A 14,463-nucleotide genomic window follows, 5' to 3' on the forward strand; every position below is an offset into this window, starting at 1 on the left:
CGCCGGCAGAGGGAGGTTCCCAAGCCAGGCAGCCCTGGGCGGAGAAGCCCGAAGGGAGCCGGAGCCCGCGGGCGGGCGGGCGGGCGGGGCGGCGAAGCGGGAAGCACAAGGCGCGCGCTCCCGAGAACGCAGGAGGGAGGCGGGGGCGGAGAGGGGCGCAGGCGCGCGCCGGGATGAGGGGCGGGAGGCGGGGCCTTAGGAAGGCCGCGCAAGAGGGCGCCCTGGAGCCGTGCCGGAGGCCGGCCGAGGGCGGGGCCAAGAGAGGGCGTCGACGCTGAGGGGCGGGGTGAGGCGAGGCGGGGACGCGCTTGCGGGGTGGGGAAGGCGGGGGCGCGGCGGTGGCGGGAGCGTCCCTGGTTTCCGCCCCTGTTTCCCACTCTCCTTCCACCCCGGACCCGCGGTGGCTGTGGAGAGGCACAGCTTGGCCGTTCCCCGGAGCCGCCCGGCTGCTGCCGCCTCCTCCTCCCTTCGCTCGCGGTGAGCCCGTCAGTCCCTGCACTGTGCGCTGCTCCGTCTGGGCCATGGATGGGTAAGTGCTCAGCGGCGCCGCGACCGCGCGGGGCTGCGCTCTCCCCGCTTCCTTTCGGCTGCGGTCCCGGCGCGTCGAGGCCGTGGAGCTGGGCGCGGCGCCGGCGGCCGGAGGAGCAGCCCCGGCTGAGCCCGACGGCGGGGCTTCCGGGCGCCTCCTAGGGGAGCTCGAATTGCGGAGGGGCGGTCCGCAGCTTCGCCTTCCCCCGCGGGGCGCCCCCGGAAAATCCGCCCCTCACACCCTCGCACCGGGAAGTGGAGGAGAGGCCGGGGGAGCCGCCGGGGGCCGGGGGCCGCCCCCGCGCCGAGGGTCGGGGAGCCCTGCCCGGCCTCCCGACACTTCCTCTCAGAAAATGGTGCGCGGCGCCGGGGGAGGCGGAGGCGGCGCTCGGGGCAGGCGTCCTCCTGCTTGGGAAGCTGCTCTTCACCGGTGAGGTGGGGCGAGCGCTGGAGCTTCCCCGGCGGGGAGGCGAGCGCCTGCGTCGGGACGCGTCTGGGCGGCGACCTGGCCCCGCAGCCAGGGCCCCACGCGCGGTCTCGGCGTGCAGGGGAAGCGCCGGGTCCCCGGACTTGTGCTCTGAGCTGCCCTAACGATTTCTGTATACCAGGCGTCTGGGCTTGGTGGCCATGGACGCGCTCCCTCCACCCCCGAGAAACTTTGTGAATTCCCTGCCGTGTTGGTAAAATATTGAGTAAGTGCAGTTTTCGGGGAGCCTTCAAGCGCTCTAAAAGTTAATAAAGTCTGTGATCAAAATAAAAAGATTTAGAATTCCGACTTAAACATTTTTCTTGGGGACCCAGTGATATGGGGTGGGACCTGACAGGTATTTTAACGTTCAAGGAAACAACTGGGTTAGGATCTTCGTGAATCAATTGAGGGTCGTAGTAGAATGTACATCAAGAGGTGTAAAAAATTTCCAGCTCCATTACAACCTGCAAATCCACTTATTTATTCCCATTAGGCATTCGAGGTGTTGTTTGGACTGTACTTGCTTTTGATGACAAGATTTCTATAAACCTCTCGGCTGTAGAATCTATAGAACTTGCCTGAACAGTAAAAGCCGTGTACTTGTTGTATAGTTGATGCTTGTCATGTTGAGTAAAGGCGATGGAATCTTAAAACAATTTTTGCCTTTAGATTTTATTTTTCCTAGTTTCAAAATATTAAGTCTATATGATACATTGGATTAACTTACTCGAATACATATTGCTCACTGCTGCAGACGCTAGACAAAGTTAAGTTTTTACATTTCATTTATGGGTAGATGTTCCTTAAAGTACTTTTTATTTAATTGAAACTTTTTATTGTTTAATTCAAGCTTCTCTGAGGTTTTGTTGAAAAGTCCTTTTTCATCACCTTATTCAATTACACTTTATATGTGTGCAAAATTTTGCTATTTTAATTTGTGTAATTATGCCACTTATTTTAGTTAAGAAGGCTGTGAAATTAGTATTTCTCTATGTGTAGTGAATTGTAAGAAGGTTTGACTTGAGATATGGAAGCAGATTAGCAAAACTTGTATTGGGAAATTTGTAGTGATAATATAAAGGTTTCTTGGGTTTTGCATCTTGGCTGCTAAACTCTTGGACAACATGAAGTACAGACTTACCGTTTTGGATAGTGTTTTATGAAGTTAACTTTTTTTTTTTTTAAACATTAGTATAGGTGTATTTATTTCTCTCAGATACCTACAAGAAAATACACAGCAACACAGCTTTTATTCAACAATGATTTAACTTGTAACCTTTTATTTGTGAAATACTGTAAGTGATAAAGTCCCTCAAATAACCGTTTCCTGTATTTTAAGAAGTTAATTCTCTTTATTCTATATGTGGTTTTAGAGCTAAGAATGAGTTTAATGATTTAGATATGTGAAGCATTAGAAGGTAAGTTCATTTGGGAGTTCATGCAGGTTCATGATTTACTCTTTGCAACAAGACCAATATACCACAGTATAGTACACAGTCTTATTTTTTATGTAAAAACATCAGTTATTTATCATATTTAAATTTTAGACAAATGAATTTCAAGTTTTAAAAGTCTATAAGGAAAAATAAATCTATAAGATTATTGTTTAAAACAATTTTATTTGCATTATTAAACAGTCCAGAGTCATAAATTTGTTTACTTTTACTAAGTAATGATGTTATATGTTATTAACAGTATAGGATTATAGCTTTCATTTAGGAGCTATGGGGACAAAGTTAATTGAAGACAGTTTCTTTGGAGTTGTAAGAGATGGATTTTTGTTTGGCAGTACTTTATACTATAAAGTTTATAGGGGGTTTTACACCTTGATGTTAAGGAATGTGGTTTTGAACACAGTGAATTTTGGCTTTCAGGAGGCTAATTAAATTTCTACGTTTTTGATACAGCCTGGAAAAGGTCCTTTTTCATTATTTTGAATAGTTAAAAAACAACCACCACCAGTCAGCATATTTTTCCAGTTTCTCTTCAAATCCCAACTGTCTTTTGTGTGTGTGTGTGTGTGTATGTGTTCATTTCCTCTTGAGATAATTTAGATATAAAGTTTTTTTCGTAGTCAACTTTTATTTAAATATAAGTGTAATTTTAAATTAAATTTCCTATTACTGTTTTAAGTATTTTATATTTGTTTCAGGCGTACAGCATAGTAGTTAGACAATTATATAATTTACAAAGTGATTCCCCCAACACTTTTGATGTGGTAGAATTTTTTTATTAAAAAAAATTTTTTTTTTTACAGAGACAGAGAGTGAGTCAGAGAGAGGGATAGACAGGGACAGACAGGCAGGAACGGAGAGAGATGAGAAGCATCAATCATTAGTTTTTCATTGCGTGTTGCAACACCTTAGTTGTTCATTGATTGCTTTCTCATATGTGCCTTGACCGTGGGCCTTCAACAGACCGAGTAACCCTTTGCTGGAGCCAGCAACCTTGGGTTCAAGCTGGTGGGCTTTTCCTCAAACCAGATGAGCCCGCACTCAAGCTGGCGACCTCCGGGTCTCGAACCCAGGTGCTCTGCATCCCAGTCTGATGCTCTATCCACTGCACCACCACCTGGTCAGGCAGATGTGGTAGAATTTTTTTTTTTTTTTTTGGTATTTTTCTGAAGCTGGAAACGGGAGACAGACAGACTCCCGCATGCACCCGACTGGGATCCACCCAGCACGCCCACCAGGGGCGATGCTCTGCCCACCAGGGGGCGATGCTCTGCCCCTCCGGGGCGGGCGTCGCTCTGCCGCGACCAGAGCCACTCTAGCGCCTGGGGCAGAGGCCAAGGAGCCATCCCCAGCGCCCGGGCCATCTTTGCTCCAATGGAGCCTTGGCTGCATGAGGGGAAGAGAAAGACAGAGAGGAAGAAGGGGGTGGGGGTGGAGAAGCAAATGGGCGGTTCTCCTATGTGCCCTGGCTGGGAATCGAACCCGGGTCCCTCGCACGCCAGGCCGACACTCTACCGCTGAGCCAACCGGCCAGGGCCTGGTAGAATTTTTTAAAAGAACAAATCTTTGAAAATTTTGATGTATTCTGAAAGACTATCTTAGCTGTATTTTGATGAGCTCTTTTGCATGGTAAATGCAAATTGGTAAAATGCCTTCTATTTCTGTAAATCTACTAGCTGGCTTTGTTTCACTTAAAATTTTAAACTTGAGCATTTATACCAGTGGAAAGAGAATGTACTTCAGTGATTTAAAGTTTTGGTATAGATATGTTTAAAAGAGGTAAATAGATAAACATACTTATTTTATTGAAGCACAACTGCACTTTTCCAAATCCTAAAAGAATTTGATTTATGAGTTGTTTCTTACATTTGTAATTGCAGCTTTGCTTTTATACTCTGCTGTTGCTAGGGCTGTCCCATCCCTTTTCTTTGTATTAACATTTCACAACTCATCACATTCTTATTTTTATTATTTGTTGTTATAATGCTTTTTCCTTTTTTTTCTTTAATCTTATTATCTGTCTTTTAAAAACTTGTTCTCTAACTTTGTTTTCCATTTTCTCTTTTTACTTTTTCCATACAGTGTTGTTACAGATCTTATAGCAGTCGGTTTAAAGGTAGGAATCTTTTACTATCCTTACATTAGTATTTTAAATCTTAGATTTGGCATTTTTTCCCCAAAGGTGAAATCATCTCACCTGCTTATAAAGTAATATATATTATTGTGTGATGATAATCTTTTATTTTTATTTACCTTCAAAATAAGTAGCTAATTTGGGATTTTTCGTATTTATCAATAAGGGCTACAGTATTATCTTGTGTATCTAAAATGTGAGCAAGAAGTTTAGCCCAAAGTTTCACTTGAACTATCACTGTGTATTTGTTTACTTTGGTTTTTTTTAGTAGTTCAGTGTAACCTAGGTTCTGATTTGTTTTGCTGTCATGCTATCATGTATCTTTTTATATCTTCTCTTGAGTATACTTATAAGTAGTAAAATTAAAACAGTAGCTGAAGTTTAAAAAACAAGCATAAGTACAGAATACAGCATTTGAGATTAACAATAGTATGTCCAGGATAACATAATTGGAAACTACTGCTTATACAATATATATTATATTAATATATACTATATAATATATATATTAATCAATTTTAGCACGAGAAGAAGGGAAAGAGAGACAGGAACATCAATCTGTTCCTGTATGGCCCTGACTGGGGATCAAACTGGTAACCTCTGTGCTTCCGGAAGATGCTCTAAGTCAGGGGTCCCCAAACTTTTTACACAGGGGGCCGGTTCACTGTCCCTCAGACCATTGGAGGGCCGAACTATAAAAATAACTATGGACAGGGCCCTGGCCGGTTGGCTCAGCGGTAGAGCGTCGGCCTAGCGTGCGGAGGACCCGGGTTCGATTCCCGGCCAGGGCACACAGGAGAAGCGCCCATTTGCTTCTCCACCCCTCCGCCGCGCTTTCCTCTCTGTCTCTCTCTTCCCCTCCCGCAGCCAAGGCTCCATTGGAGCAAAGATGGCCTGGGCGCTGGGGATGGCTCTGTGGCCTCTGCCTCAGGCGCTAGAGTGGCTCTGGTCGCAAGATGGCGACGCCCAGGATGGGCAGAGCAACGCCCCCCTGGTGGGCAGAGCATCGCCCGCCCCTGGTGGGCGTGCCGGGTGGATCCCATGCGGGAGTCTGTCTGACTGTCTCTCCCTGTTTCCAGCTTCAGAAAAATGGAAAAGAAAAAAAATAAAAAAATTAAAAAAAAAAATAACTATGAACAAATCCCTATGCACACTGCACATATCTTATTTTAAAGTAAAAAAACAAAACGGGAACAAATACAATATTTAAAATAAAGAACAGGTAAATTTAAGTCAACAAACTGACCAGTATTTCAGTGGGAACTATGCTCCTCTCACTGACCACCAATGAAAGAAGTGCCCCTTCCGGAAGTGCGGTGTAAGCCGGATAAATGGCCTCAGGGGGCTGCATGCAGCCAGCAGGCTGTAGTTTGGGGACCCCTGGTCTAAGTTGAGCTATTCCAAAGCCAGAGTGTGCTTATACTATCCTTTGAAGTTGGTGGAGTTAGCTTGCTTTGGCAAACTTTGAACTATTTTATGACTTGAAAATAAATGGAGGAATAAATGGAGGAGCCTTTTGGTGGGATTTATTTTTCCCTTTGTTTTTTTCTGGTATACTTAAGTCCTTTTCTCATTTTGTAATGATACTCAGAGATTAGAAACTGCAGAAAGTGATATTTAAAGTGATGTTGTTTTGGTCTTATCAGAAATGTAATTTATGATGGTAGAGTTTATCTGGGGGAAATACATGAAGCATTTAAAAAACATACCATTTTGTAGTTGAGGAATTATGCTTGAAGGATTGTCATGCCTATTTTCATGTGGAGAAAAATGTATTTTGATGATTAAAAATTTTTTGAATGTTAGGCACAGGAACTGGATTTGAATACATGATTTGGATTTCTGACTACCTGTTTTGCAGCAATCACTTTAGTAACAATGATCAGGTCCTACTCTGAAGAACAGATATGTTGATTAGTTGATTCTCTTCTAGGCAGTCATGTTTTTAGAGTCTTAAATATTGGATATATCTAAAATTATTCACTGTATGGAGTTATTTCTCAAGATGTTCAGCTCTTGGATTTCATCGAGGAAGTTGTTACCAAGTAATAGGCCATTAGGCTCATATTTTATCTAGACTATATAAACCAAAATGAATTTAAATATGTCCTTCAATAATATCAGTTACTTATCTTTCTCTGTTTGCTGTCTGAATATAATTACATAACAAACAGTTTTATCCAGTGCCTAGGAGTGGATTATGTTCCACAGGTTGCTTTCCTGGGTACAAAAGTAATACAGATTTCTTTTTTAAAGAATGGGAAGTACCCTAAAATGTGAAATTAATTATTTTAGAGAAAACAGAGTTGTTTTTAGAGAATAAGTGATTCACTAGTATGTGGTATGTTGGCAGGGATTTTTGATATTTTCTCCTTTCCTTTGTTTCCAGTGTTTGGCACATAATAAGCTCTTCCAAATACCTAATGAGTGAATGAATGCCAAATTGTCACACAGCTAGTCGAGTGGCAAACTTATATTTGGACCCAGTCCTTCTAATTTTGCTAGTGTTGCTTCTATTGTGCATGCACCATATGAGAGAGAATTTGTTTTTCAAGATTGGGATTTTCTTAAAGATAGGTAACTATTTTCAGTCAGTTTAGAGCCATAGCATGTTTGAGATTTACTTATACCCACTTTGTATACTCTGGGTGAACTCTGGTATGTTCAGGGTATCAATTTTTGAGCCTTGTCTAAATTAGGCAAAAATAATAAGAAAATTAGCTTTTGGTACTTCTCATGAAATACTTATTTCTTATTATGTGGTATTTTGAAATGCTTTTAGAAACAGTGAGAAATAATTGCTGTCCTTAATTTTTAAAATTCTTTTAAATGAAGAACCAAACAGCTGATTATGAGTAATGCTGGGCATGTTTCAAGAACTTTATTATACCAGATAAATCAAAAGTGTCAGCATTGTGGGTAACATAGCTTTTTGTGAGTACCTATGTGTATTTTAAATGTGAATGCTTTAATTATTACTAAGTAGTTTATCTTAAATTCTTTTTTTCCCCTAAAAGGGGAAGTGGGGAGACAGACTCCTGCATGCACCCCAGCCAGGATCCACCCCACAAACCCCCTACCAGGTGATTCTCTGCACATCTGAGGCCATTGCTCTGTTGCTTGGCAACCGAGCTACTTTAGCACCTGAGGTGAGGCCATGGAGCCATCCTTAGAGCCTGGGGCCAACTTGCTCCAATGGAGCCATAGTGGTGGGAGGGGAAGAGAGAGGAGGAAAAGTGAAAAAGCAGATGGTCGCTTCTCCTGTGTGCCCTGACCAGGAATCCAGCCTGGGATATCCACACACTGGGCCAATGCTCTACCACTGAGCCAACTGGCCAGGGCCTTAGCTTAAATTCAGACATCACAAAACTTCTAAGTAAAGATCCAAAACATTTCTAATATTAAACATTGAAATAAATGTGAGCTATACATACATTAATAAAAGCAAGTAAAAAAATTATTTTCCGGCCCTGGCCGGTTGGCTCAGTGGTAGAGCGTCGGCCTGGCGTGCAGAAGTCCCAGGTTCGATTCCCGGCCAGGGCACACAGGAGAAGTGCCCATCTGCTTCTCCATCCCTCCCCCTCTCCTTTCTCTCTCTCTCTTCCCCTCCAGCAACGGGGCTCCATTGGAGCAAAGATAGCCAGGCGCTAGAGTGGCTCTGGTCGCAACAGAGCGACGCCCCGGAGGGGCAGAGCATCGCCTCCTGGTGGGCGTGCCGGGTGGATCCCTGTCGGGTGCATGCGGGAGTCTGTCTGACTGTCTCTCCCTGTTTCCAGCTTCAGAAAAATACAAAAAAATAAAATTATTTTCCAATCTACTTAGTTCAGTGTCTCAGGTGACTGAAGCCTATCCTGACAGCTCAGGATGCGAGGCAGGAACCAACCCTGGACAGAATGTCCTTCCATTGCAGGGCACATCACAAACTCACACTCACTTAGATTGGGACAATGTATACACCGATTTGCCTCATCTGCATAGGTTTGGGATGTGGTAAGCAACTGGCATCCACGGAGAAGGCCCACACAGACTTGGGAAGAACACATAGGGAGAATGTGTGAACTCCATATAGACAGTAGCCCCAGCTGAGGAATCTTTTTTCCCCCTCCTTTAGTGTTGTGTATAATGAAACAACATTGAATGAAACAACCTTATTCGAGAGCCTCTGTGTTCATACTTCGTGTCTGCACATACGTAGTATGTACTCTTTGATGTCTGGCTTCTTCAAAAAGATTTTAGATTCATTCATGTGGTATTATCAGTAGGTTTGTTTTTTGTTTGTTTGTTTGTTTGTTTTTTTGGAGAAGCAGATGGGCGCTCTTCCTGTTTGTTCTGGCTGGGAATCGAACCTGGGACTCCTGCACGCCAGGCTGACGCTCTACCACTGAGCCAACTGGCCAGGGCCCCTCAGTAGGTTTTTTGTTTGTTTGTTTTTAGAGTATTCCATTGTGTGAATATATCACAGTATTTAAAAATCCATTCTCATATTGATGGACATTTGGATTCTTTCCAGATTTAGGCTCTTATGAATAAAGATATTTATAAACATTTGTGTGTGCCTTTGGGTGGATGTGTATTTCATTCTACAACAACCTTAGTAATAGAATTGGATATATGTATATTTAACTTTGTAAGAACCTGTCAAATTGTTTTGCAAACTGTTTCACCAGTTTACATTCTGACCAGCTTTGTGTTAGAGTTCAGGTTGCTTTACATCCTTGCTTATACTTGATATTACCATTCTAGTGGGCTTAAATAATATCTGCATTGACTTGATTATTATTGGTGATTCATATCCTTTCATGTGCTTGTACACTTTCATGTGGTTATTGGCCATTCTCTTATCTTTTATGAATGTTTGTTAAGTCTTATGTCTATTCTTTTAAAGTAAGTTTCTTGTAGGTAACATACAGTTAGGTCTTTTGTAATTCACTCTGACAATCTCTGTCTTTTAGTATGTAGACTATTCACACTTCAAGGGATGATTTAATTTGATTAATAGCTACTTTTTACATAACTTTTCTGTTTATTGACTTGTTCTTTGTTTTTATTTTCTTCCACATTTTTTTTGCCTTCTCTGGTTTTAAATGAGTATTTTACATAATTTTGGTTTATTTTCTTCATATTAATTATACTTTTAAAAAATATTACTTAGCCTGACCTGTGGTGGCACAGTGGATAGAGCATCGGCCTGGAAATGCTGAGGTCGAAGTCCTGGGCTTGCCTGGTCAAGGCACATATGGGAGTTGAGGCTTCCAGCTCCTCCACCCTTCTCTCTCTCTCTGTCTCTCTCTCCTCTCTAAAAATGAATAAATAAAATTTTTAAAAAATGCAAAAAAAAATATTACTTAGTGGTTGTAATATACACTCTTAGCGGTTGCAGTATACATTTTACAACTCATTTAAGTTTACCTTCAAGAAATAACACTATATCGCTTATGTTTAGTGTAGGTACAGTACTTACAGAATTTCTAATGTTTTTTTGTCCTTTATGACATTATCCTTCATTTCACTTAAATCATGTTAATCACCCAATATATTGTTACTGTTATTACATTAGTTATCTTTTTAAATCATCTAAGAATAAGTATAAAATACTTCATTTTACCTTTGTTTATGCCTTCTCCAAGAATCTTTCATTACATAAATCTGAGTTTCTGATCTTTATAATTTTGCTTCTCCCCAAAGAACTTTTAAAAATATTTTTTGTTAACATATAAAATACTTTACATATTGACTTTGTAATTTATGACATTGCTGTTACCAGTTTTTTTTTTAATTCCTTAGAATTTTTTAATGTATATGATCATGTCATCTATGACTATTGTTTTATTTCTTCTTTATCAATGTAGATGGCTTTTATTTTATTCCTTGCCTTAATGTAAAATTTAGGACCTCCAATCTAATGCTGATAGAAGTGATAGCATGCTTGTCTTCTTCATGCTCTTAAAGGTAAGCTGTCAGGCTTTGTTAGCTGTATGTTTTTCTTTTTGTGTGTGTGACAGAGACAGAGAGACAGATACGGACAGGCAGACAGGAAGGAGAGAGATGAGAAACATCAATTCTTCATTGCAGCTCCTTAGTTGTTCATTGATTGCTTTCTCATATGTGCCTTGACCCAGAGGCTATAGCAGAGCGAGTGACCCCTTGCTTAAACCAGTGACTTTAGGCTTCAAGTCAGCAACCTTTGGGCTCAAGCCAGCAACAATGGGGTCATATATATGATCCCACGCTCAAGCCAGAGACACCACACTCAAAGTGTTGAGCCAGTACTCAGGTTGGTGACCTTGGGGTTTCGAACCTGTGTCCTCTGCATTTCAGTCCAACACTATCACTATGCCACTGCATGGTCAAGCTACTGGACATAGATGCCTTTTTTCAGGTTCAAAATATTCCTTTCTATATTTGATTTGCTATATTTTGGCAACATAAATGGATGTTGAATTTTGATCTTTTAAGGATTTATATATTTTTGCTAACTTGTTATGGGCATAAAGTTATGCATAATATTTACTTATCTTTTTTTTTTTTTTTTTTTTTTTTGTATTTTTCTGAAGGTGGAAACGGGGAGAGACAGTCAGACAGACTCCCGCATGCGCCTGACCGGGATCCACCCGGCACGCCCACCAGGGGGCGACGCTCTGCCCCTCCGGGGCGTCACTCTGTCGCGACTAGAGCCACTCTAGCGCCTGGGGCAGTGGCCAAGGAGCCATCCCCAGCGCCCGGGCCATCTTTGCTCCAATGGAGCCTTGGCTGCGGGAGGGGAAGAGAGAGACAGAGAGGAAGGAGAGGGTGAGGGGTGGAGAAGCAGATGGGCGCTTCTCCTGTGTGCCCTGGCCGGGAATCGAACCCGGGACCTCTGCACGTCAGGCCGACGCTCTACCACTGAGCCAACCGGCCAGGGCCCTGAGATTTCTTTTATGAACTAATAGGAGTTGGCAGACTGTGGCCCAAGGCCTAAATAGAGCTCAAGGCCATCTGTTTTTATATGTTCTGCAAGCTAAAATGGTTTTTATTCTTCAAAATGGTCAAAAAAATTAAAAGTTTGTGACATTCAGCTATCAGTGTATAAGGAAAAGTTTTATTGGAATACAGCTACACTCATTCATTTTTATATTGTGTGTGGTTGTGACATTATATGACCCACAAAGCCTAAGACACTATTCCTTTACACATAAAGTTTGCCCACGTGATACAATGTCTGCTTTGTAAATGTGGATTCTTAGCCAAATGTCTGGTTCTGCATTCAGTATATCTTTTAGAGCAAGTTATTGATTGTATTTGTTTTTTTCTGGTCATATTTTATATTTTTGGTCTTTTATTTTTTTAAGCTAGGTAGTGAGAGAGAAAAAGAAAGACAGGAAGGGAGAGATAAGAAACATCTTGCAGTTGCATCACTTTAATTCATTGATTGCTTCTCATACTTTCATACATGCCTTTCCTGGTGTGCTACAGCCTAGCCAGTGACCCCTTGCTTAAGCCAATGACCTTGGGCCCAAGCCAGCAACCATGGGGTCATGTCTATGATCCCACATTCAAGCCGGCAACCCTGTATTCAAGCGAGTGACCTCAGAGTTTCGAACTTGGATCCTCAGCATCCCAGGTCCACACTATCCACTGTGTGATCATGGGTCAGGCAGTCTATTGGTTTGTAAAAGGGATTTATTAACGTTTTGACTCAACTGCTGATTTATTTTTTTTCCTTGCATTTTATCATAGTGATCCAGAATTTTAGGTGTGGGTTATAATAGACATTCTCAGTTTCTCTAGACCTCAAATTTTTTTTGACAATATAAACTTTACCAAGATAACTGATTTCCTTTTGTTTTTTATATCTCTTGCATCGTCTCTTAGCTTTGTTTTTCAATTGAATTTAGTACCTTTTCCAAAAAGTTTATAACATGTATTTTTCTATGGCAAATCTGGTGAGGCTTTGTGTCTCGAGTATATTTTTAGGCAAGAACAGAATATAAAGGCTTTCTTCCAAATTGCTTCCTCACTGAGACTTTTGGGTCCTCAACTGCAGTCTGTAGCTACTCCTACCACCTTCCACATACCAGTTCAAGTTAGCCTTCAACTTTCTCGGGGTTTTTTTCTTCTTATTTTGGTTCCTGAAGTCCACATATCCCTCTAGCTTCTACAATTTCTCCATGGTTGATTTTGGAAGTGGAGTTAATAATTCATGCTAGTTTCAGACTTTAGAGTGTTATATTTATTACTTAGTACAGTAGGTACAAAGGACTTGGGTCAGACAATTCATCCTGGTTTCAAGCTTTAGATCTACCTATTTATTACCTAGTACGGTGAGTTTAAAGCAGTGGTCCCCAACTTTTTTTGGGCCATGGACCAGTTTAATGTCAGAAAATATTTTCACGGACTGGCCTTTAGGGTGGGACGGATAAATGTATCACGTGACCGAGAAAAGCGTCAAGAGTGAGGCTTAGACGGATGTAACAGAGGGAATCTGGTCATTTCTTTAAAATAAAACATCATTCAGACTTAAATATAAATAAAACAGAAATAATGCAAGTTATTTATTCTTTCTCTGCAGACTAGTACCAAATGGCCCACGGACCGGTACCTGTCCACGGCCCGGGGTTTGGGGATCACTGGTTTAAAAGACCATCATCCAGATATGTTATTGTGAATTTATAGAATTCCATGGATGAAGAAATGATTCTGAAAGTTTCTAGGGAAGGAAAAAATAAGTCAACTTTAAAGAAATGAATGTCATACTGGCCATCTAACCAGCCATACAATGTGCTGGCTGGCTATGTTGATAATTTTCTTAGGAAAAATAATGTTTTAACCCAGAATTCTTTAATAAGTCAGATGACTAATTATAGAGTTACAATTATAAAGTTAGAATTTTCAGACATACATGGCTTTAGAAAGTTACCTTCTGTTTACCATCATTAGGGTGTTATTTTAAGGATGTACTCTGACAAAATGATAGTAAACTAAGGATAAGGAAGACAGAAGTTCAAGAAAAGGTTGAATCAACCCAGAAGAAAAGTGAAAAGAAGACTCAAGTTACAACAGAATGCCTAGCAAGCACTCTAGATTGACACAGGAGGAAAGAGGGTTTTAGGAAGAAGATCTTGGGAAGAAAAATAGGAAATAGAATTATTGGTATCATGAAGATTTGGGGGAAATTTTGATGATATAATAAAAGGCAGTAGTGTGAGAAAAATAAAAAAAGGCAGTTAAAAATCACATGGAAATTGATAGGTCGCCAGACCAGTTGGTGGCACAGTGGATAGAGCGTCACAGTGGGATGCGGAGGACCCAGGTTTGAGACCCCAAGGACGCCATCTTGAACGCAGGCTCATCTGGTTTGAGCAAAGCTCACCAGCATGGACCCAAGGTCGCTGGCTCAAGCAAGGGGTTACTCGATCTACTGAAGGCCCACGGTCAAGGCACATATGAGAAAGCAATCAATGAACAACTAAGGTGTTGCAACGAAAAACTGATGATTGATGCCTCTCATCTCTCTTCATTTTTGTCTGTCTGTCTCTGTCTATCCCTCTGACTCTCTTTGTCTCTGTAATAAAAAAAAATGGATAGGGCATAATCAAGAATCCATTTGATCTTGATTAGGAACAGTCCTAAGGTGTGACGTTAGACCATAGAGTAAAAAGTAAAGTATACCAGGGGTAGTTTTCTTTACGTAGTCATAAAGTAAATGTCATTTATTAATTTCCAACTTAGAGTCAGCCTTTGGACAGGACACGAATAGACAAAGCCCAGAATGCTGTTGTTGCAAGGCAGAATGTAATAACCATAAAAAAATAAAAATGAAGCTGGCAGAGGGAGTGACAGAGGAAAGAAGAGATTACTAGCACTAATAGCTTTGTCTTTCAAAATCAAGAAGTAATGTC

At 41.5% G+C, this 14,463-nt stretch overlaps 1 protein-coding gene and 1 non-coding gene across 7 annotated transcripts in view; one reads left to right on the forward strand and one right to left on the reverse strand.

Moving 5' to 3' along the window:
* Positions 1 to 306: 306 nt before the first annotated feature.
* Positions 307 to 14,463, forward strand: part of PTBP3 (polypyrimidine tract binding protein 3) — a 106,468-nt gene continuing 92,311 nt past the window's right edge. For 2 of the 6 annotated variants that reach the window (XM_066256499.1, XM_066256500.1), the window contains exons 1-2: positions 307 to 529; positions 4,534 to 4,567. In XM_066256499.1, the coding sequence (XP_066112596.1) occupies positions 522 to 529; positions 4,534 to 4,567 (42 nt within the window). In that variant the 5' untranslated portion in view covers positions 307 to 521. Of the gene's footprint in view, positions 530 to 1,076; positions 1,221 to 4,533; positions 4,568 to 14,463 lie in introns of those variants that run through there. The other 4 variants (XM_066256501.1, XM_066256503.1, XM_066256502.1 and 1 more) reach the window with 2 other exon arrangements.
* TRNAV-GAC (transfer RNA valine (anticodon GAC)) lies at positions 11,412 to 11,487 on the reverse strand. The gene has a single exon. It is a non-coding gene; the product is annotated as a tRNA-Val (tRNA).

The sequence above is a fragment of the Saccopteryx bilineata genome, chromosome 2 (genome assembly GCF_036850765.1).
Source record: "Saccopteryx bilineata isolate mSacBil1 chromosome 2, mSacBil1_pri_phased_curated, whole genome shotgun sequence".
Taxonomy (NCBI): Eukaryota; Metazoa; Chordata; class Mammalia; order Chiroptera; family Emballonuridae; genus Saccopteryx; species Saccopteryx bilineata.